Raw genomic sequence first — 25,070 nt, forward strand, 5'->3', positions numbered from 1 at the left:
CAGTGAACCCAGGGGGCATTTACTACTGGGTCCAGTTCTCGCTCACGCGCTCTCTCTCTCACTTTCACTCACTCTCTCTCTCTCACACACACACACACACACCATACGTCCCTTCGCAGACACACGTGACCGTGTCTCGCAGTAAAATAGAAACTTCGCGCAGACACGTCGTGCCCTCACGGGAAATGAAAGTTGCGCGGAACAGAAGCGTGTATCTTCATAATTTCATTTAAAAAAAAAAAAAAAAGGTCTTTAATGCTGACAAAAAATGTGAGCAGTGACCAGGCATTCCTGTACGGCCCGCAAACGGACGCGATTCCCGTCCGCTGAGTGAAGGAGAGACTGCATGCGACGCTTAAAGGGACAGTACACATTTAATGTACTTAAGGTAAAACGTACGTTATGTCATTTTAATGTGTGTTGCATATGTAAACAAACATATATGGATACATGGCCATATATAAGAGATATATATGTATATATCCATGTTCAACGATCGCTTGTCCTGAGCAGGGTCCCGGCGAACCGGAGCCTATGGTATATGCATAGGCGCAAGGCTGAGCTTGGACTCCCCTGGACAGAGTCCGTCGTAGGGTAGCCACACATAGCATACACTCACACACATCCATTCACACACTACGGGCAAGTCATGAATTTCCTTGAACTGCATGCCTTTCCCTTCTGTGAGAGGAAACCGGAGCACCCGGTTTTATGCGCACACACACGACGTGTATATAAATTTTATGTATATAGCATATATAAACAATTACACAGACACACACACACAGATACTATAGTGATACCAATCAGAGGTAACTGTTGACTTAGTATCAGCTTTAGTGTTGATCCCTGTCTTGTCTGAATCTACAACCTGCTTCATTTGTGGGAGAGGGTGTGATGGCAGAACTTTGAGGAAAATGTGTTTAAGATGTTAAATACATGGTAAGGATTGAATTTTGTGCCATAGTTTGTCTAAATTGTTCTTGAATGGAGTTCTCAAGAGTCAGTTAAATAACACATAATAGCTCTTCATACTTTTCAAATGTTAAAAAGAAAAAATCACGTTGGTTCACAGTGTATCTTTTTCACTATGTGTAGAACTTTACGGTTCATATCAGGGTCCTATAGTGGAGAGCCCCTTTTCAAAAGCACACATCTTGCAACTGAACATCCTAGTTTACCAGCCTATGACTCTGCAAGATTAGTCACCTGAAGGGTTTGGGTTCAAGACCCACAAAATTCCTTCTGTTTTACCCAAGAAGAGAATCTGTACTTTTGCTGCTCTAAGATGTTTCAAAATTCTGTCTGAACTGTAATGCATATAAATTGGTCGGAATTGTAAGAATCATTGTTAATTCATGTGGAATAAAAATATTCTCTTTAGTCAACGAAGAATGTTTGCGAAGCAGACTCTTCATGCCCTTTTCCTACACTTTGACGCATATGACTATAGGCAGGTTGTGATCATAGCGAGTGTCTGAAGTGCAAATGCGTACCGTCCTGCTGTTTTCAGTGACCGCTTCATTGCTACCAACTGAGCTCAGTAGGGGCTAAGTTTAAATCCCTTGGTAATCCCTCACGGCACTGTCCATCTTGCCCCTGGACCAGAGCGCTGCTTCATCATCTCCAGTGAACGGTGCAAACATGAAAAGCCTTGAGCTCACTTGTAATCCCTGCATTTACCTACAAGGACGTCCCTTTCACTCCAAATACCCCTTTCACTTTGTAGATATATTTTTCAGTGTGGTGACACCAAATACGGATGTATGTCAAGTTATGAGTTGCTCATTATATATGAACATAATAATAGTAATAATAATACAGTATAACAATTATTATTACAATATTACAATAGACAGGAAGAAGCTTGATCGTCATAAAGATATAACAAGAGGTCATTCGAGACTCAGTCCGGATGATGCTCAGTGACGCACACTTACAGCAGGTGATGAGTGGTGATGAGTGGTGCAGGAAACCCTGTTCAGAGTCTCAGTCTCCTGATGACTGCTGAAGTTAAGAGGTCATCTTCCACTGACCGGCCTTTATGTAGCACACCAAATCTGCTGTACACTGCTGACTTCCTGAGCTTAAACCGCTGACACGGCACACACAGACCTCCTTGTACAGAAACAGAGCCATAAGATAACCTTTGACTTCCTGTTAAGTGTGCAAATGCCTTTCTATAAATTATGCACAATAAAAATTATGGCACATTTGGATTGCTAATAAGTATGCGAATAGAAGTGTAACGCTGCCCTCTTGTGGTCAAAGTGTGGTACAACAGGTACTGCAGCTCAGCCCAGTTTTTCACAGTTCTCATTAGGATTACAAATGAAGAAACAAATAACTAATTATTATTATACAGTATCACCGTTTCCTGATCTCATATATTAAAATAGGATATAAATAAACATCTGATATTGAAAGCCCGGTAAAACTTAGATGTTAGTTGTACATACAGCTTCTAGATATTATAAATTACAAGAATAACTGTCAGTGCATGCTATCAGCACATATGCTATGCTATTCTAAATAATAAAACTACATTATAACATAAAACATCACTGTTGCAACTGCATATTGGAAGTTATGACTCACAATTTCCACGGGATACCATCATGTCGGATGCATTAAAGTGTTTCGTATTTTTAAATCTAGCTAAAAAGGAAATATTGAAAGATATACTGGACATCTTGTCATATATAAGACTTCCTAAAGATATTAATCTACAGCCTGAATGATTTATGTGTAATAAATCATAAGGTACAACAATTAAACTTTGTTTTAAAAGTGGCCAAGAAGCAAAAAAAAAAAAAAGAAAAAACTCTTGGGTCTGAACAGATCAAAACTGGACGGGAGATTAATGGCTTAGACCTGAGTTCTCTGTCCACTGTCCACTGGGGACATGATTCTGAAGGAAGGAAATTATGTGTCTGATCCATCAAGGTGTGGGGAGCCTGGACTGGTTGCACTTTCAAGCACCTGTAAAGAGAGCATTGAGGTCAGAACCCCAGGATCTTGAGGTGAGGTGCGCGGTGTAAGCCGTGCGGAATCGTGCACGATCGTTGTGGGACGTGGAGCAGCACGTCTGCGTGTGGGTCTCCGCCGGGGATCGGAGGAGGACCGTGTTTTCGGGCAGGTCTTGGGAAGTCATTAAACTAGAATCTTGAATCAAAATCAAGGTAAATGGTGGGCTGTAAATCATTTTGTTTTCCAGCCATACTCCAGCAACAGATCTTCCCTGAAGGTGAAGGAAGGATGGGTAACAATCAGAAAAAAAGCTCACGGTACAAAACTGTTTTTTTAGTCTCTCACTGACCTCACAAACTTTGGTACATCAAGCTTTGAGGTGCATTGTCGTGGATAATATGGTAAGATGCAGTTTTACCATGCTTCTCGAGATCTGTCTCAGCATTGTTTACCAGCATCTTGTGGAATTAAATACACTCACAGCAATGACACCAGAATCTCAATTTTAGCGTTTTGTCAGTTTTAAATGCCATGCAGAGTTAAATACACACACACACACATTTTCTGAACCGCTTGTCCCATACGGGGTCGCGGGGAACCGGAGCCTAACCCGGTAACACAGGGCATAAGGCCGGAGGGGGAGGGGACACACCCAGGATGGGACGCCAGTCCGTCGCAAGGCACCCCAAGCGGGATTTGAACCCCAGACCAGGACCCGGTCCAACCCACTGCGCCACCGCGCCCCCCTCAGAGTTAAATAAATTAACAAAATTTATAAAGGAATACATTTAGTGAGAATCTGGCCAGAGCTCTTCTTCTGTTGGAAAAACCATTTGACTTTTGTTGAGATTCACCACACACACACACACACACACACACACGTATATATATGTAAATATACACACAAATATACACTTTTATATATAAATATACATATTTCTATATACATATTTTACTATTATGTTTTACTATAGATATGGATATGGTAATTTATTAAACACACATCTCACTGCCTTTCACCTTTCAATACTTGTGTTCTTGGCCTGTGGTCCATGGAAAGGACCTCAGTTTCCCAGTAATACCGTTAATATCTTCTGCCCCTTATTCATACAGTATATTAACTTGAGGTTTAATTCACTACAGGTAAGTGGTTAGTGCTACTGATTTTGGACCCAAAGGTTGCAGGTTTGATTCCCACCTCGAGCGAGGTACTTACCCTCAACTGCGTTAGTAAAGTTACTCTATAATGTTTAAAGTGCGACCTCTCAGTCTGAAGAAGTGATGCCGGTAAAACAAAAGAAGCAGTTTATTTTAATATTTCTCCATTATTTTCACTGAAACAAAGAATCAACAAAATATGTAACAGTCTGCTTGCCTGGAAAATACACTAAATGTCTTTGGAAAGGTGACAGTTGCTCTGTTTGAGACTCAAACTCATACACTGCATATGGAGACAAAGTTCTTGTGTTCATTTTATACTCAACAACATTAGTCCAGGTTCTGAGCGCCTTCCGGCGGGACTGCAGGGTGGGGGAGCGGAGAGAGGCGGTGTCACAGTGAGTAGATTTACTGTTTCACAGCGGCTGGGTGGAGCGAGAGGATGCGGGTTCGATTCCCCCCTCAGTCTGTGTGGAGCTTGCATGTTCTCCCTGCGTCTGTGTGGGTTTCCTTTGGGTGCTCTGGTTTCTTCCCACACTTCAAAGACATGCTGTTCAGGTCCCTCAGAGTGTGTGTTCCACTGATGTATGGATGAGTGACCCAATGTAAGTAGTGTATCTAGCAGTGTAAGTCACCGCGGTGAATGAGGTGTGTGGGCTCATAACACTACATAGTGCTTTGGAAGTCACTTTGGACAAAAGTGTCTAGTAAGTAAATAAATGCTGAAGAGCACGTGTGCGCTATGACGGCAGGAACAGGCGTTTCTGCTCGCCTCTGTGGAACCTGCACGCAACAATAAACCCAAAACGGCACATTGATCTACACTTTTTGTTCTTGTGCTCACAAAAAAAAGGAATCAGTCTAAGTTTCCCGTTGCATCTTTGCTCAAAGCCACGAACCACCAGCAAACACAAATACATGTGCCCCGGCATATTATTATAAAAAAAAAAAAAAAAAAACAGCGTTATTTTCAAAGCAGAGGTTCTGTCATATCGCATCATATAAAACCATTAAAACAATCATTTTTTGCATATGTTACATTATAACGTGAGAAATGCACTGATTGTGATACTACGAGAGTTGCCTTTATTGCTGGCGAGGGACAGTGTGCCCAAGCCCCACAAATATTCATCTAAATAATGAACACTATATACAAAAAGAACCTGAAACAAAAAAAAAAAAAAATCAAACAATACCAGTGTAAACATGTGTCAGCAATTTAAAACATATCACAATATTGCACATAGACAAACACTATATTCCCCCTTGCAGGTTTTTGCCACTGCTCTACGTGTTCAGACCTATTGGTGGGATAATAAAGACTTATTCTACATGTTACATTTTAGCTCTCGAGAAATTTTGGACAAGAAAGCCGAACCAACATCACAAGTCGGCGCTTAAATGGTTAAAGCTCTTGGGTCAGAACATTTATAACGGCAACAAAAATAAAAACAAATATTCCCTTACTTCTTATCATAAGATATTGACTGTGTCTAGATGGCAAATTAATTATGAATGGTAATATAATATTTGCACAGTAGTATTACAGTGGAAAATCCTGCTTTCTAAATGAACAGTTTGTACTTTATCTTCAGGCCATTTATGTTTATTTACTTCACAGACTAATTAGCATAGTGTACAACTGGGTATTTCACACATCATATCCTAATATTAACATTTTAATTATGGCAGTTCAGGGAAGGTATTCTTTCCCGTTTACTGTACTTTACTATTCAACATAGTTGAGGATTCATATGAAGACGCTTATAAATAAAATGGGCTGCAAAGACCTTGACTCCAGCTCCTTTTGTTATAAATCATCATCATTATGCAGAAAATGTGTTTCACTGGATTCTAATTATTACTGGATTATACTGTATTATAATCCAATAATAATAATTATTGTTGATGCGACTGTGATCCTATTGGACGAACCCACTGGACTGGTACTGATGTTAGTCCTGTTCTATGACACAGTCCCAGTGGGACTAAACTTCAGTTCAAACTTGAGTCACAGTAAGTCCTACAGTGTGGAATGAATGTTTGCTGCGAGGAGAAGATGGACGTGACGTTGAAGGAGACGTCACCCGGGACAAGGCCGTCCTTCGAAAGGCCACGGCGGAGACGGCGCTTTGCGGGGAAAGTCGGCGCGGCGAGAGGTAGAGTGGACCGTTCGTTCACTACAGCATCGGATTAAAGTCATATTTCATAACGCTGAAAGGCGGGTGTTTGTTATCGTCCACACTGAGCTCGAGGAGGAGATGCCGTCCTGCTGGAAGCGGAGACACGCGTGCGTGAGGGACACCGCCAGCCCTCACCACTGAGCTTCTGCAATCGATCGGACCTGGGGTCCTGCGGTCCTCCGCGGTCACACTTGGCCCGAGACTCGTTGGATGGGTCCCACCGGGAGGGCAGAACCTACCCATTGGCTCCAGGGCTAATGGCACTTGGACGGTCATGACACTCGTTGTCCCTCAGATTCCTGCCCTTCGCTGAGGACGGGAGTCAAGCTCTTTTCAGTTTTTTCACTAAATAAATTCTCTGGAGTTTTCCACCCCTAACCCACCCCCCCCCAACCCCACACCCTTGGCGCTCTTCTCATGCCTCGGTGGCCTTCTCTGACGTCAGCTGCTCCTGGTCAGACACGTCGTCCTTCGGCGGTCGCGCCCGGTCGAAGAAGCCGCACTGGCAGGGAAAGAGCGATAAATCTCAGTATCGATAAATCGTTACCATGACTGATCAATCACAGACAAATCAACAAACCACTGACAGATCATCATTATAGACCACTGGTAACTTATTCCTAATTGAAAGATCATCACCGTTATGTCATAGTTTGTATTACTAAAAAAGTGGTAAGTAATATCACCTGTTTTTACTAATACATCACTGTCAATACGTCAATACGTCATCATTTTTATTACTGATAAAACACCAATAACTCATCATTCATCCTACTGATGAGTCACTGATAAGGCCTCGTTATAACAATTAATAAATCCCATTTTTTTAAATCGATATAGCACTGATAAGTCATTATTACTATTGATACATTTCTGATATGTGACCAACAATCACTGTGAAGTTGTGATTATTATTATTAAATAATGAAATGGTCACACAGTGTGGAAGGTCATATAACTATAATAATAATAATAATAATCCATCATTATTGAAAGATCATTAACTGTTATGTCATAGTTTGTGTTACTAATTCTTACTATATTATTATTATAAAAGGTGGAAGGTCATATAACAATAATAATAATAATCCATCGTTGTTAGTACTGATAATTCCTCTGTAATTTATCTTTGCTACTTATTGATGCACCACTGATAAATTATTATTAGCTGCAGCAAATTTGTTGCAAGTCCAAAAACTGTGAGCCTGGCATGCAAACGCAAACAGTTTTGCAGTTACAATCGTGTGTTTAATGCTTCCTGAGGAAACTCCGCTTCACGGGGTCATGGATTATCCTCTGGGAGGAGAACCGCCCGTCCTTCTGGTCACGTCCTTAACCGCTGGACGACCAGGTGTCCCGGAAGTTCGTTCCGAGGGTCAAGCGCTATTAGGGGACGGAACCCTTCGGACGGGAGGGCGAGCGAAGCGCTCTGCCAGATGCGGCCCCTGAAATGCTATCAGGAGCAGACGGGGAGGCCGGATGTCGTCTCCGGCAGGGCGTCCAGGGTCAGCTGAGGCTCTTCCCCCAGATGGGGCCTCCTCACTGTCCTGCCATGGTCACAGGACTAGGAACGCACACACACACGCCCACACACACAGAGCGTTCCAACACGACGTTAAAGAGCCGCTCTCAGGCATCGCAACAGCGCCCTCTAGGGCCCTGGCTGACCCACAACACCTGGTCCAGGTGGCGGTGATCAATAATAGGTTTATTAGTCAGTGGGGTGGCATTGAAACATTGACCACGTTACGAACGCTCTGTCCACCGCCGCGGTCTCGTCTGTTCCGCGAGGAAGTGCGTGTCGCCCTGTGCGCTCTCGCAAAACACAAATAAGTGCAATGAGGGAAAGGCAGATCGAGGCGCGCAGTTTAGAAGGCGCTCTGCAGTCGCGCCCCTTTACTTCAGTGTTTTTCGAGGCTCCGGCGGAGACGAAATTGTAGAAAATATTACTTGCGGGTGCCATGTCGAAACAGTGGCTCTGGAGACGCACCAGAGAGTGGATCAGATTGCGTAAGGCCAGCAAACAATCTGAGACCAGGCTTCAGTCCAGGAACTTCGTCCTGCTGCGTCCAGCAGGGGGCGCAATGACAGTGGACATGTTGCCTGTTTTGGAGGGAAAACGTCCCAGGTCCTACGCAGCGCAACTCGACACGTCTTTCTCTGGAACGCAGGACCGTACATACCAGCTGTTGCTCACGTACATGTACATTACACACGTGCGTGTCCAACAATTCGTAAAGCAGTGTAGAAATTAAAGCAAGAGGGCAGCAGGTGGTGAAGTCACTAAGGTTGTTGCGCTGCCCGAAAAGGATGCAGGTTTGAAACCCACTTCCCACTGTAGTATCCTCAATCAAGGTACTTTCCTTGAATGGATACAGTAAAAATACTGTATAAATGAGTAAACCACCGAGATCATTAGTGCATTAGCTAAATAATAATAATGATGATGAAACTGGGAATGTGAGATTTGTGTCCATTTCACCGATTTTTCTTTTTCGCAAATCCATTCTGCCACGTGACGAACTGAAAAGTACACGGTCGGTCAGATAAAGCGGGATTTCTCCAAGACCATGACAGACACGCTTGAGGCTCATTTGCACGATGAAGGTGACGGAGACACGGCGAGCCGTGATTCGACGGGAAACAGCTAGAGTCATTCGGGCAGCTGGTTCTTCTGGATCTGGCCTGACCGAACTGTGGTTCCCACCAGCAGCGACGATGAGACCCGTGACCACAATCTGAACGAGTTCCAGCACATTAGGGCACATGATCCACGACTCCTTCAAACCACTTCGTTCTGCATGTCTTCAACTGTCATCCCAACGCAGCCTGAGCTCCGTCTCCGGAAAAAAGTCCCCCTGATCCGCGGCCACCCGGCAGCAGCCTCGGCCGGTTTCGCTCCGTTTGCCATGCAGCCACCCAGAGCTGCTCCGTTGCCAAGAAGCTTCCGGAACCTCTCGGGTCAAGGATGGACGGAAGGCTCGTTTCAAGAAGCTGAAGTAGCGACTTGGCTCGCGGTTGGGGCTCGGCAGGAGCGAGACGTACCTTCCACAAAATCAGGGAGAGGATGGCGAGGACCAGCAAGCCGAGCAGGATGGCCAGGATGATGACCCAGAGCGGGATGGCGAAGGAGACATCGGGCGTGGCCCACACCACAAAGGTGCCGATCTGCAGGAGGACGACACGTGTCAGGGTTCAGGGCGGCTGAGGAGGAAGCCGGACCAAGGAACGACCAACATCTCCTCACGTGCTCCTCGCTACAGCTTCTCACTACGTCACACCTTCCTCTCAATACCACAACGTTACCGTGATCTAACTCCACAGTGGGCAGTTCCAACAGGTGTTTCCACCTGCGCCCCCTCCCCGGCGCCGGTACTCACAGACTTGGCCTCGTGCGGAAGCCTCTTGGGCTTGACGCGGTACGGCACGTCCGTCACTCGGAAGGACACGGTGGAGTTCAGCACGTAGGGGTCGTTGTGCCTCTGGAAGGAAAAGGTCACTGGTGTGAACGAATCATCTCGCCCTCTGCAGAAGAGACCCTCCTGCCCTCTTTAACCACAGATGTGCAGCATGAGACATGCCACATGTAATAACACAGTAAAATATAGTATATTTACTGTGACACAGTGGGTTGTGTGAATCTTGACTGTCTCTCGAAACCGGCAGCGGTGTGTTGGCGGAGATATCCAGGTAAAGCAAGGTGTGATTGCGCAACATAGAGACATTATCTCCATGTAAACCGTTCAATCGGTCCACAACCCGGAGTGGCTCGGCACAGGGAGCGACACGTGTTCCGCAACCGAGCGCTACGTGATGAACGGCGGAACTCGACGGAAAGACTGACGTTCCAGCTGCTCATAAAAAGCGGTACTGGGGAGACAAGTACAGCCTCTTCAACGTATGAACGCGATCTGGACTGAAATTGTGTTTGTAACTCACTTTGTTCGTAACTCCAAGGTAGCCGAGCAGTTAGAGGTGCCGACTTGGGTTTTGAAAGTTGCAGGTTTCTGCTGGTACCGGTGAAGTACTCTTGAGTAAGGTAATTACGCCAAGAAAAATTACCCAAGTGAATCATGGTACGTAGCTTAATGTCACTTTGGAGAAAAACATCAGATAAGTTTACTTTTTCGCCTAAGTTACAAACAAAAAAAGATTAACAACACAGATGTTACTTAATCTTTTAAATATATTAGGGTCTCTAAAAATCTCAGCTAAAGCCAGAAAAAGTAAAATAAAAAAACTTCAAGGTTTTTTATTTCAGTAATTTTAGTAACTTTGAGGTACATTAAATTTATAACTATTTTAAAATGATTGAAAATAATAACGAATTCTCTCCATAAACTCCTCATCTGCGGAGTGATTCATGCCATAAACATGTGCTCATCGCTCATTTTTTTGTGGAACAGCAGACATGAGGTGTAAACACTGTGGAAGGGAGTTGAACGAAGGTGGTCCCAGAGCCCTATTCTGTTGGGTGCATTTTACTGACACCTGTTGGCTGGTTATGTAACAACAGGGCACGTTCACTGTTTCAGTTTAAAAAAATGCAAATAAACTATAAATACTGAAAATAATAGCGAAACGTTTGCATTTTGGAAAAATCAGCAACTCGTCCATTCGTACGCCGAGGAACCAGCGTGCGACGGATAGAGGCGATCAGCAGGGTGGAGCAGTGCATTGTGGGAAGGTGACCTCCGCCTCACCTGCAGGAAGGTCAGGGCCCAGAGACGCGAGCGGATCTTCACCACGGCGCTCCGCCCGCGCTCCAGCCGGCTCACGTGGCACGCCACCACCAGGCAGTGGACGTTACTGCAGTTCTGGGCGAGAGGAGAAGAGGGCGGTGAGCGAGCGACATCACGCTCCTGCCCACATTAGAGGAACGCGACCGTGGCCCGACCCCCTCCCCTGCCCCTGCGGGACACTGTACTCGTGGGAATATTTCCATGTGGAGGATAAGATGGGTACAATGTAAATCAACCGCGGTCCTGCCACCCAAGTTCAGGCTCTGACACCGTTCCTCCGACATCGCGCTTTGAGGCCCATGTGAGAAACCGCGGCACTCAGACGACACGAACGCGGTTTTCTCTCCCGAGATCGCAGGCAAGGGGCTGGAAACGGCGAAACCCTTCAAACCGAGGGCGACGGGCAAAAGTCGTTCGTCTGCCTCGTGCGGCGCTGTGTACAAACACACCGTTACGCTCAACGGGGCCACGTAAACACGCAAAACACACGCTGGGCTCCTGCTCTCGTTTCTCTCCCCGCGTTCAAAGCTCTCTGCGCGAAACTTCATCAACCTGAATAAAATAAGAAGTTGGAGCCATTAAAACGTCACTCAAGGCACTGGAAGACAATGTAAATGTTCCTAATGACTGTTTATTTTACTAGTGTCTCGTTTAAACACCGATACTTGGTGACCCAGACGGAGCGTGTATGTGTGTAACCGTAGCAACGCCCTCTGACCTGGGTTATCTGACACTGAGGTGTGACGGCAGGGTCTGTTCCCAGTCAGTTGCCAGCTGAATGCTTGGCAGCGAGTGCAGGAGCTCCTCCCGCTCGGCCAAGGAGAAAAGGGTTGTGTGTGTGCGTGTGGGATGGGGGGGATGCAGCACTGCTCGTGACAATACACAGTCAGAACATTCCAATGCAAACATCAGTGCCTGTCTGGACATCCTCTTCCCCCTGTGTCTGACTCAGTTGCCATGGAAACGGCCCCAGGTCCCAACAGGAGCCCCTTCCACCACAACTGGTCCATCCCATCTTCTGAGGGGTTCTGCATGTGACTGCTGGCAGAGGATGTGAATGATTCTAGTCCGTCCGTCCCCCACACACACACACACACACACACACACACACACACACACACACACACACACACACACACACTTGGGGCTAGGGGAGATGTGCTACATACATGCACACACTTTGCTGTAACACCAGCCTTTGTTTTGTTCTTTGTGCTTCTCTTCTGAACCGGAATCCAGTGCTTTGAACCCAGTCAAAATTTGGCCCGGTTTGCGGGGTTGCGATCCACTCCTCTTTACCCCAGGAATGACGCTCAGACGTCAGCAGGGAACTGACACACACTCTGCGGTTGTGCAGTGAGACATGTAAGAGACACAAAAGGTTGGTGGAAAATGGGCTTCTTCTGCTTTGACCCAGAATGGCTGGAGGTTTTTTTTCACAACACATCCCTCAAACTGAGTTCCAAACCCACCAGCCATGCTTTGTACTATGATATATAAAATTCTTTTGACGTGTCCCAACGGTGAATATATGCAGGTAAGAGAGTGTGTTTCATGGCGTTCCTCCCCCTCACAAGTTTCAAGACTCTCAGTTTTGTCCCAGTGTGGTGGGATGAACTCCTTCTGTCCCTCAGAGCTGCTGAATCCCTCCCACAACCAAGAAGGGTCTCAAACCCATCTCTTTGAGAGCCACTCCTCTCCTGATGTCCTCACAGCTCCATAAATGAGTCCAACACCATCTGCTATGATTATCTATGCGTTTGCTTTTTAAATGTCGCTTCTGTAGGAGCTACTGGAGGGATGTGAACCAGCAACATGGTGGTATCGGACACACAAGCTGTAGTTCGATAGTCTTGTGTCTGTCTAAAGGTCTTCATCTGTTGTTGATGCTGTTCATTGTGAATCACTTTGAAGAAAAGTGTCTGATCGACAGACAGTTAAAAACTTTGGGAAACAGCACAAGAAATGAATAAATGTAAATGGAGATCATGAGGTGAATACAGGTGTGAGATATGTGAGCTGCTGTGTGAGCCGTGTGCGAGCTGGTGTGCGCACAGGGGGGTCTCCGTACCAGGGTCTTGCTGCTGTAGACACCGGATGTGCCAACCGAGCGCCTGCGTCGCACCGGCGGGGAGCTTGTGTTTCGCAGGAAGCCCAGTAGCTCAGGTGTGTCCTGGAGTCTCGATATCTGCATAGAGGGAGAAATTTAGGAACCAAACCTTAAAGGTTACTTTACGGAGTCAATGTGGTGGAATGAGCTTCATCTGTCCCTCAGAGCTGCTGAATCCTTCCCAGCGTTCAAGAAGGGTCTCAAACCCATCTCTTTCAGACCCACTTCTCTCCTGATCTTCTGACAGCTACATGAACTGACATCACAGCATCTGTCATGATGACCTCTGTATTTTCTTTCAATTCTACAAGCAGCAACTCCAGTGATGTGCGCCGCAAAAAAGGGTGGCATTGAGCAAACTGATCCCACCATCCCCTCACGCCCACATCCCGGTTCGGTTTCACTTCGTCGTTACGCGATGCTCCACTGACGTACTAGAATGACGCCGAAGCTGCAGCAAATCATCGAGGTGATGAGGAGGAGGAGGCGGATCGCTGACCGCACTGTCTGAGCTGAATGGGTCTGGCTGGAGTGACTGAGGGCTTCAAATCTCAGGCTTTGCTCCATCACTCCTCCATTTTCATACTGGATCTCCATCCTCGCCTTGAGTCTGCAGGCCACACCTTGCACGCGTCACACCGGGGTGTGAGAACAGGGTAAACCAGCTGGGACCCCCTGGTGCCCTGTTACAGGGAAGGTGAAAATGACACTGGTGGAAAACCCTCAGCTGGGCTCACCAACAACTCTCGGGTCACAGGAGCGGGATGGATGTCTGAAGCTGTGCATCACCTGGAGAAACCAATATGCGTGACGATGAACGTTATCGGCTCAGGACTGCACGATCTGGGCTCGGGTAACGAACCTCGGGCCAGGCTTCGGATCTGGGGTGGCCCCTCTTTTCCAGGCTCAAAGGCGGACGGAGAAACACAATCTGTAAATAAATCCTCTTTGTCACCCAGCAGCAGGTTCGCCTCTTCCTTTGTTGTCCTGCCTTGATGATCTTGCCGTGACCTTGGTGTAAATCCACAGCTGAGGACACAGGACGGTACTGTTACCCTTAAAAGAGGAGTACTTTGGGGGGGGGTGGGAGTCCGGGCCATATATACAGCCAAGAAAAAGGAGAGGGAGGGGTCAGATCTCACACAGGTGGTCCACTGTGATCATGTGACCAGTTGCAGGTGGCCGGGCAGTTGAGTTGAACTTGGCAGCTGGCAGTGGATTTAGGCCTTGAGAATAAGGTGAGGGGACCTGCTGTCCAGATGAGACCTAAAGAATACTTGAACCTTGGACTTGAACCTGTTGGCCACATCGGGGTGGCGATGCGAACACCGGTTGGATGGACCACCTACCTCCAGGTCCAGAGGGTTGAGCGAGGTGTTGGTCCTGCACTTGATGGGCCCATCGGTGAGGACCTCCAGGGCGTAGAGGAGATGTTCGTCGCGGTATCGGCTTGGCCAACCTATCTCCAGCAGGGTGCTGCTGATGGAGCTGGGGCCCTGGTTGTGCAGCTGAGGAGAAGGGGAAGATGGGCGTAAGGAGAGGAGCCAAAGGGGTGTGGCCTACCTCAGAGCTGGCCAATCACAGGCCTGGAAGGTGGAACTCTTCCAATTTGTAGATGACCAGTTTGCACATGGGTGAAGCATCGCCTTCTGCCATGAAGAACTAAGAAGCAACAGCATTTTCTGCCTGGTGGTCAAGACTCTTGACTGCCAGACTGGTTTCATAGTAAACCTCAACTGGAGGGTCTCAGATTTAGTCAAGGTGGAGACTCAGATCTACGCAGGTTCTCATTTCAGCCCAGGTGGATTAGCATTCATTCACACGTTATTTACATGTATAAAATACCTTCAAAAAACATCAAGTCAGCATCAGTTGGGAATTGATCAACCAATCATGACTGTCTGTAAATCAAGATCACTTCAGAACCAAACCCAAAACTTCAAATCAAACCAACAAAAACTCAGCTCTACCTCTTAGCTCATAAGAACCCAACTCTCCACCTCCGTCCTCAACAAACAACAACCTCGAGGTCTTTCTCCTTCAGCTCTGCAGGTCTCCCTCTTCGCTGGGTTTGATTCCTTTCTTTGGCCACACCTGGTGCTCATTCCTTAATTTGGCCACTCCCAGTTTGGGCGGGACACGGGCGGGGCCAGTCTCCACACCGCTTTACCGATATTTAAAGGGCATGAACACAAAGCGCATTTCGTCCTTAAAAATCTCTTATATAAAGTTGTGTTGAGTTACGGAGCGCAGTGGTTCAAGGCAAAACCATTTACCCCGTTTCACATGTGTAATCTGTACTATCTAGGGAAACACGGGAGGGTATGAAGACATCAGCAGAGTTCAGCATGAGGAGACCTGACAGCCTCTTATCACTGGTGAGACACCTGATGAGAGACGGACGTCCAGAGCCGAGGCGAGTCCTTCCAAACCCTCCGCGGCCCGATCAGCCAGCTGTACATGAATCGAGTGAGTTATGAGGACGAAAAGGAGGTGATACGCAGGTACGCGTCGTCAGTCAGGGTTTCACGTAAATCTAGCTGTACGCATGAGCCGAGGCCTCGGAATCGGAGCAAACCAGCATCCCGACCCTTTGATAACATTTCCCTGAACAATAAATGCACTGACTAACAGAGAACAGCTGCCTGCAGTCTGCCAATAATTAGAGGTAAAATAATTATTAGCAGCAGAAAAACAACGGAGTTGTTGTGGGATCGCTGCCCCCCCCCCAGCCCCCGCGTGCGGACTGAGTTGAACCCGCGGAGGAGCGTCTCTCCACACCTCACGTAATGTCACGTGACCCGCTTTCAGCGGTTCCCCGAGGCTACGATGCAATTTGGTCGAGTGACCCCTCCCCCGCCCAACGGGATGTTTACTCGAAAGCGTAGCGCCGATGCTAAGGGATGGCGCTGGCACCGTCGCCACGGTTACACGACACCGTTCTTCGAGCGCGCTGACGGGGACTCCTCTCGTCGGTCGTGACGTGTCCTCCCGATCTCATTTAAAACCCCCTTGTGTGGTATTTTTAGGTCTTCGATCGACTGTGGACGGGCCTCTGTGACACCGCACACTCGACACACTCGACCGCTTTACCGGGCTTCTGCTTTTACAGAGAACACCGCTGTTTTATTTTACTGGGCCCCCCCTCCACCCCCTTCTTCTGCACCCTGAAGTTTTCCCACATGTGTGTTCTGTTATTTGCCGGCTCTGAAGGCCGCCATCCATCACACGTGCGTGTTATGGCGTCTGCTCCCCCAACCCCCACCCCCACCCCCACTCTCCCTCCAGGTTGGCCCACCAAACCGGTGCGGATCTGCATGACGGATGACCCAAGGTGTGCGCCTTCACGGCATGGAGACGGAGAGCCGAAACTCACACGTTCTGACCGATCGAGGGACTCAGCAGGCTCCGCCCCCAGCTCGGCCCCGCCCCCATCCCTGCCCCATCCCACAAGGGCTCTGGAGTTCATTACTCCTAAGTACCTCAGTACAGTTGATCTGCGCTTCATTAGGGGAGCCGGGGCGACGGACGCGGCGCGGCTGCATCTGAAACTCCCTGCCCTTTGAAGTGTAACTTGAGGTTTGGGTTTCGTGGACATTTACCGAAGACGGGGGTCCCCGCGGCTGCAAACGCTCTTTAATAAGGGCTGCCCGGGGTGGGGGGAGGGGGGCTGTCAGGAAATAAAGCCCTTTGTTTTATGGGACACTACGAAACACGGTTCGCAAGGGCTTCGCTCCAGTGCCGCACGTGATTTCGGGCCGGAGGTCGTCGGCTCGCGCTCAACCTCCTCGTGTGGGAAATGGTCCTTTAAAGGTTCCGGAACCTTCACTGCCGGTCGACCGAAACGACGGACTGGGATTCTCGGGAAGGACTGGGGTGGGCGCCGATCATCGCCCTGAGGCTGAATTTGCTCACTATTTACGAGCCAGACCCCCCCCCCCCCACCCACCAGGCCCTCCAATTTGCCCAGTCTGTTTTTACATGAACGGACTGATTTGTGAAATGCTGTAACGAAGAGCCGATAACCGACTCATCAATAAAACCGGCATCACCAGCGTGGGCGAATAAATAATTCGAATCTGTCGCAGCTGGGGAGCGAATATTCCCTCATCTGTTCTCAATAGCAGGAACGCAAGGGGTATCAAGAGGGCTTCGCTTCACCAAACACGTTAGAGTCCGAGATACGAGCCTCTATCAGCTCTTATAAACAAGGAGCAGTTTAGGGTTTTATGGTACAGGACTAATTATAAACATATTAGACTTTAAGGTATTACGTTTTATAAACACGTCGAGAGCGGAGCTCGTGTGGCTCTCAGCTTTATAAACACCTGCGAGCTCAAACGCGGCTCGAGGTGTCCGGTTATCGGCCGGTTCTCATCCTCGAGGGGCTCCCGCGAATTTGGCTCGGGGTGACCGGTCCGAACCCGAACCCGGCGCTCGGCGTGATGCCGCTTACTGTCCGAAGGAGGACCTCGGTCACACCGGTGAGCGTGGACAATGGACGTGCCGCAGGACATCCCGCGAGACAGTGGAATTAGAGCAGCCCCCCCCCCCTCCTCCGTGATGTTCTAGATCTTTCCGGAGCCCCGAACGGGACGGCGTCGGGTACCTCGTAGATGTGCTGGACCTGGGGGCCGACGTCCTCCTCCTTGGCGGGCTGCTCCTTGGGCTCCCAGCGGGGGAAAGGCAGGACCACCTGGGCTGGGTGGGACACGCTGCAGGGAGACGGCGGGACATCGAGGACATCGGAGCCAAACGCGACCGAGGTCTCGCGCCGGCGCCCCAAGAGAGCGGATCTGCGGTCTCGCGCCGCGAACCGGGCCGCGCCGCCTTTGAACAGCGTGTTTGTTTCCCCTCGCTGTCGTCCTGTTGCCGGCGGGGGCCTTGTTGGCTCATGTGCGGACAATTAGCCGCGCGCTATTCTTAGCAACGCAGGACCCTGCTCGGCAACGCTGTTTCAATGCGCTGTCCCGCCGAGCCTTTCGTTTCCCTCCAAAGCAAACATGTTTTGTGGGGGTGGGGGTGGGGGTGGGGGAGGAGGACACGCACCCATGGGCACGCAGCAAAGAAAGGAGGGAACCCTGGTTCCCTCCACTCGGATGTGTAACGATATCCATCCCTGCATTCGCAGCCATCTTATCTGTCGCGGGGAGAAACTTCCGGAAAGTTCAGCTCGATCGATAAATTCATCAATGACGCATTCCCCGCCTGATTGTGAAGTAAAGATTTTTCTTAGAAATTAATCTGACTTCCTCCAAGGCTTCTCAGAAACGTTTCTACACTGATCCACCCATGTGCACAGCAGGGTAATTTTTACTGAATTACTTCAGGGTAAAGTGCTTCGGTCAAGGCTACTGCAGCAGGAGTGGGGATTCAAAACCAGGTTCTTCAACTGAAAAGTGATGGTTTTAACCACTACGCCACCTGCTGCCACACAGTTGTCATTATTCCTTGTACTGCATGTAGTAATTATTACCCCATTAACTCTTTCCACCTTTGCAACGGTATTTACAGCCTTCGTACCTGTCCCTCTCCTGGACACGGAAACAAGTGTCAGGACGGTTATGAATAATGCATATAATCGTTAATTAACTACGAAATAATTATTGATTAGTTAACTGAGACAGTCCTCAGCCGAGTGTACGGAGTGGACCTTTGTACTCACCCGCGTATATCGACTTGCGTCTTCACCGCGATGTCCAGCGTCAAGCTCACGGGGTTGCTGTGCGGGTTGTCCTTGTTGGAGCTGCGAACGAGACGAATCGAGGCAAATTAAAAATGAGAGGCGCGTGAGGAACGAGGCGTCGCGCTAAACCGCCCGCGACTGAACGCAGCTGGTGATTTCGACACCTTTGTGATGGAAGCAGCTGAGATGGGGTGGCACGCTGTCTCACAACACCTGGGTGGTGCGAGAGGATGTGGGTTCGATCGCTGAGTCTATGCGGAGTTTGCATGTCTGTGTGGGTTTCCTCAGGGTGCTCTGGTTTCCTCCCACACTACAAAGACATGCTGTTCAGGTTCCCTATAGTGTGTGAGTGACAGAGAGTGTGTGTGCTCCACTGATGTGTGGATGAGTGACCCAGTGTAAGTAGTGTATCTAGCAGCGTAAGTCTTTGGGTGCTCTGGTTTCCTCCTACCCCTCCAAAGACATGCTGTTCAGGTTCCCCCATAGTGTGAGAGAGAGTGTGTTCCACTGATTGTATGGATGAGTGACCCATTGTAAGTAGCATATCTAGCAGTGTAAGTGACCGCAGTGAATAAGGTGTGTGGGCTGAAAACACCACATAGAGTTCATTGGAAGTTGCTTTGGAGAAAAGTGTCTGCTAAATGAATGAATGTAAGTGATGCGGTGTGAGGAAGACGCCAGTCGACCGGGACCCAACTCTGCACACCAAGTGACCGTGTGTTGAATTCGTTCAACTTCGACCAGGTTGGTTCTGTGCTCTGCAACGGTCACTGGGATTATGGAACCATGGAATTCCAAAGAGAGGAGAAACGACTCTCCTATTTACAATGCCTGGAACAACTCAAACCCCTGCTGGTAAAGCATCGCTGTTGCCGAGTGGCCCGTTGAACGATGTCACCGTCACCCGCTGGAATGCACATTCCCAACGTGGCCTTCGCACGCTTGCCGCGGGTGGTACAACGCGCAGGAACAACATGGCCTCAACATCCGTCGCCATGGCGACGCTGTGTCGCGACAGCTGCAGCGTCCCGGTCCGTCGCTCTGATCTCGGGGAGTTCGCTGGGAGGAGCTCTCGTCGCTCTGGCACACTTGTGGTAACCACAAAAAACGTACAAGCGCGAAAACATGCCGCGGCCTTCGGGTTTTCGGGGGACGCGACGCGGTCGGGAGAAAAATAACTTCCTCCCAGGAAATCTATAATTAGTCACTGGACGAGGAGGACGGATCGCGAGCGTCGGGAAGTCGGAGGAAAAAAAATGGTTTTGAGATCAACTGGATGTGAAGGAAGGATTGTTCCTCCGAGGAGAATCAGACCGCAGTGAGGAACTGGACATAAATCGCCAGTAATGAGCAAGTGCTCATTTCTTTGCTTTACTCTTCTCATAATACATATTCCACACTGTTCTTCTTGGCCTCTGTCTCTCACTCACACACACACACACACACACAACACTTGTCTCAACACTTCAGAATGTCTCAGTGGAACACCTGGACCCCCTGTGGGGAAGGGGGGGGGTCGGTTGCAGAGGTGGGGCATCGTCTGTACGGTCGGGGCGTGTGTCTGATGCGAACCACCTGGAAGAGACCCTCGCAGCAATCCTGCCACCGTGGGTGTGACGGGGGGGCGTCATCCTCTGGGACCCCCAATCGATGCGCTCGTGTGTGTGTCCTGGTGACCAGAGACCCCCAACCCTAACGTCCACTCCTCAATGTCCAGTGTGACACTGGGACATGTACCCCCCCGGGGTACTCACGGGCCAGAAAAAACACTCCTTCCCCAAAGAGGCCTCCTCCATTGTGTGTTTATTCATATCTCCTCCCTGTTGGGGCTGATTATGGAAAAATGCGATCGTAATTATGAGAGTAAATAAACTGTATTTCGGGGTGTAACACCGACTCGGCCGGTGGGAACAAGTCCGGAATCGGCTTCGGATCTTAAAGGGCTGTTAGACGTGGGACGGCGGGTGGCGTAACGGTTAGGGTGGCTGCCTTTGGGCCTCCAGGTTGTAGGTTTGAATCCCCTCCTTGCTACAAGGCACTTACTCTCAATTGCTCCAGTGAAATTACCCAGCTGTTTAAAGGGGTAAACAACTGTAAGTGGCTTTGGAGAAAAGCATCAGAAATACTACTACTGCTGGAGGTGAGATTTCAACAGAAAACCTTTGGGTGTGAAGGCAGCAGTTCTAACCATTACTTCACCAGCTGGTTCAATTGCATGTTCTTATATCTAACTAGAGTCATAATGTCGCACTGTTGGCTGTAAGGAACCCGTCACCCTGGACCAAAACAAGCGCAGTGACTGCTGCTGCTGGACTAGAGAGGTGGTGCCCCCAACGCACCTCGAGCACAACGGGACCGTGTCGAATTCAGACGCTGTTCCCGAGCTCCAGGCCGCCGTATCACACTATAGTTTCCCGCTGTAAACGGCCGTCTGCAATTATTTTAGGGGGGGGTGTGAAGACAGTGACCACAGATTTACCGGAACCGTCAGCACAGCGGGGGCAGACTGGGCTGCGAACACCACTCCGCCCACTGGACTGATTAGTGTACCAGGGGCCCGGGTTCGGGTCCAGCGTGCTTCACAGTCGCTCTAAAAATAGACTCCGTCCTTCGCCACGATGGGGATTCAGGGAGCTGGGAGAAGGAGAACAGGAGGAGGTCCGGCGGTGGGCTGGATGGGGGGGTGGGATAGGGGGAGGGGGTCTCGACTCACCTTCGGATCTGCAGGTCGAACCTGATGTTGGGCCCCACCTCCTCCAGGCGCTGGACGGAGAAGCGCAGGCCCACGGACAGCTGGAGTGTGTGGAGCGTGTTGGCGGGAGGTGGGGGAGAAAAGAAGAGATCAAAGAGCCGTCCTGCTGCATCTGCAAAAACTCAACACAGGAGCAGCGTACGCAGCCCCCCCCCCCCCCCCCCCCCCAAAAAAAAAAAAAGTGCCCCAGATGCTTTCAATTACCACGGAAATCGTACCTTAGCAGAGGCCTGTCTGGATACAACCCCCCAACCCCCTCCCCCGTAAAGGTGTCCTTAAATGTGACTAAGGACCTCAGACATGTGACTTCCTGAGCCAGATTAAGGGGATTAACGGTGGAACCGCGGTCCTGCGCTCCGGCTCTGTCGCGAAACACCAGAACCTCGCTGTCACGTCGCGTCTCGTAACGAGAGGCAGAGACGTGCGATCGCAGCCCGATCCGTTCGGACGGCGGAAACTGCACTCAGCCGCAAAGCACTTTAAATACAAATTGGTGCGAGTAACGAGCGCAGTAAAACTTTAAAGGGCGGAAGAGCATCACGGGGCCCTCGCTTTGTGAGTTTGTAAATGAAGAATGTTCCAGAACCTAACTGAACATGTCCTTAAAAAGGGGAAAAAACTACTTAAAACTACAGTAGAGAAAATGCACATGTATATAAGAAATAAGAAGTACTTTGTTTTTGGTTGCCATGGAAACAGATACTATATGCTTACTGCAGATAGCGAGTTCTCAGCAGATTCCTGCGAAGTTACGGCATCGGATTTGTCCCGAATGGCCCCCCCCCCAAACAAGGCGCCGTATTGTAATGTCTCGCCGATCACTTTAATGAGACTTTGCCGAAACAACCGTGAGCCCGTTGCCGTGCCAACGCCCCCATTTACCGCACTGTAAATAGTGTCATCAGCCGGGATGTTTCTCAGCTGCCGAGCGCAGAGGACGCTCCGGAGGGCTGAAATGGGTCGACCCCGCGGTCCGACCCGACCCGCTCCGCTAACGGGGCGAGTCTCTCACCCTGGCAGCCGGCCGCCCCCGCCGGACCCCGGCCAGACCCCCACCCAGCGAGCCGAGACAAAGGGACGATTCTCCCTTTCTGTCTCCATCCGACAGGGACGAAGCAACAAGAGGCCTGTGTGCAGCTGGGCTTCCCCGAACCCAACACCACGTGGTGTCTGCCGGCGAGGCAGTCGGGGTACAAACGGTAGGACAGCAGGACACGACCACCATGTAGCGAAACCATTAAGAGAAACTCTGACAATGAGGGCAGCAGGTACTGTAGTGGTCTGAACTGCTGACTGACACCTGAAGGGTATGGGTTTGAATCCTCACCCCAGCTACAGTACCATTGATCAAAGTACTTCCTGAACTAATACAGTAAAAGTTACCATACTATATGAATGGGTAAATTACTGAAAATAATGTACTGCACAAATCAGACATTAGATAAAGGGGTCAGATAAGTAAGTGATAATAAAAATATTAACAGGATCAAAGCATGTGGTTCAAACCAGTTATGTATGACTCACTTCTCCTCCCAAAAGTGTTACCATTACCAAGCCCAACAGGGCAATTGGTATTGTAGGGGTTTAAGTGGCTGCCTTTACACCTGAAGGTTGTAGGTTCAAATCCCACCTTGAGGAGATACTTGCTCTGAATTACTCCAGTAAAATTACCCTGGTGTGTAATTTAATAGGTGAATAACTAAAGTAAGTCACTTTAGAGAGAAGTGTCAGATAAATGCGACGCTTGTTTTATCTGGACTTTCCGACACATTTTTTTATCATTTTTGAAACTTTTATCACACCGCCTCTGTAAGAAATGAATTTTCTGCGCCTCGAGGTACATCCGAAAAATTTGGACAGAAGGGACGGAAAGGGAGACAACTGTCCGAGGAATATCAAGAGCGTCTTCGAATTTCCACCAGAATAACAGAAACGTTTCAGTCATAACAAAAGGGAGACGTTTGTTGAGCGGATCTCTTGCGGCAACGACGTCGACAAAGGTGGGGAATTTTGTGGAGGATGGGGGGGAGGAAGCAGGCCACCCCCCCCCACCACTCCCGTGCTAACGCATCCCATCTGGATTTAACCCTTTGAGCGGCGACGCGGGTCCGTGACGGTCAATCTGGAAGCCGTTAACATGTTAATTTTGCACCATGTTCTCCACACGCACGAATCCCGCAGTAAAAATTCCCTTTAATTGCTTTTAAGTGGAATCCAGCGTGTTCTGCTGAAATTCCGTTGCCTTTTCTCCGCTGACTGCAAACTCTCATGCAGTTTACTCTCCGGCGCCAGTTTCCCTGGACTCTGTGAACAGATGCGTACACAGTATATACGGTACATGCAGTGTATAACTACACATATAAATATATACATACTGTATATATCTGGGGGGGGTGCGGTGGTGAAGTGGGTTGGACTGCAGTCCTGCTCTCCGGTGGCTCTGGGGTTCCGGTCCCGCTTGGGGTGTCCTGCGACGGACCGGCGTCCCGTCCTGGGTGTGTCCCCTCCCCCTCCAGCCTTAGGCCTGGGTTTGGCTCCGGCTCCCCGCGACCCCACATGGGACAAGCGGTTTCAGACAGTGTGTGTGTGTGTGTGTGTGTGTGTGTGTGTGTGTGTGTGTGTGTGTGTGTGTGTATATCTACCCTGCACTGGACTGTTGACCTGCGCCCCTGACCAGGGCAAGCGGTTAATGCAAATGGGTGGATGAATGAACAGACTTATACAGTATGTCTACATACAGATGTACATGAATACATATAGATATTTAAAAGTACATTGATAGTTATTTATAGATACTTAGTCTTGTCCTTCTCCCCAATTGGGGTGTAGGCCATCAACAACAGTCTGACTTCTATCCATGTATATGTATATAAACACACACACACACGTTTACATTTACTTAGCAGACGCTTTTCTCCAAAGCAACTTCCAATTAACTCTATGTAGCATTACCAGCCCACACACCTTATTCACCACGGTGACTTACACCGCTGGATACACTACTTACACTGGGTCACTCATCCATACATCAGTGGAACACACACACTCTCTCTATCACTCACACACTATGGGGGAACCTGAATAGCATGTCTTTGGACTGTGGGAGGAAACCAGAGCACCCTGAGGAAACCCACACAGACACGGGGAGAACATGAAAACTCCACACAGACTAAGCAGGGATCAAACCCACGTCCTCTCGCACCACCCAGGTGCTGTAAGACAGCAGCGCTACCCGCCGTGCCACTATGTATATATACTGTATATATATGTGTATATATTGTCTTATATTATGTTTATATGTTGTTCAAACATGGGCCTGTCCCAATACCCGCTTTTCAGGATATACGCTGTTGTTTTTGCACCACGCGGAGAAATATTAGGCTGTGTGCGGTGAAGAGGGAAGGTTTACTTTGGAGCACGGAGATGTATGTATGGGTTCCGCTCCACGCACGCGTCTCTCTATGAAACG

The 25,070-nt window shown here is 49.0% G+C and overlaps 1 protein-coding gene across 1 annotated transcript in view; it reads right to left on the reverse strand.

The window, feature by feature from the left end:
* Window positions 1-6,721: 6,721 nt before the first annotated feature.
* itga8 (integrin, alpha 8) overlaps window positions 6,722-25,070 on the reverse strand; it is a 63,488-nt gene continuing 45,139 nt past the window's right edge. The window contains exons 22-30 of the mRNA XM_029259959.1: window positions 21,563-21,642; window positions 18,829-18,909; window positions 17,773-17,878; window positions 14,513-14,671; window positions 13,125-13,241; window positions 11,015-11,128; window positions 9,692-9,793; window positions 9,357-9,479; window positions 6,722-6,813 (exon numbers count right to left, since the gene is read on the reverse strand). Of these exons, the coding sequence (XP_029115792.1) occupies window positions 6,727-6,813; window positions 9,357-9,479; window positions 9,692-9,793; window positions 11,015-11,128; window positions 13,125-13,241; window positions 14,513-14,671; window positions 17,773-17,878; window positions 18,829-18,909; window positions 21,563-21,642 (969 nt within the window). The 3' untranslated portion in view covers window positions 6,722-6,726. The remainder of the gene's footprint in view (window positions 6,814-9,356; window positions 9,480-9,691; window positions 9,794-11,014; window positions 11,129-13,124; window positions 13,242-14,512; window positions 14,672-17,772; window positions 17,879-18,828; window positions 18,910-21,562; window positions 21,643-25,070) is intronic.

This window comes from Scleropages formosus, chromosome 18 (genome assembly GCF_900964775.1).
Source record: "Scleropages formosus chromosome 18, fSclFor1.1, whole genome shotgun sequence".
Classification (NCBI taxonomy): Eukaryota; Metazoa; Chordata; class Actinopteri; order Osteoglossiformes; family Osteoglossidae; genus Scleropages; species Scleropages formosus.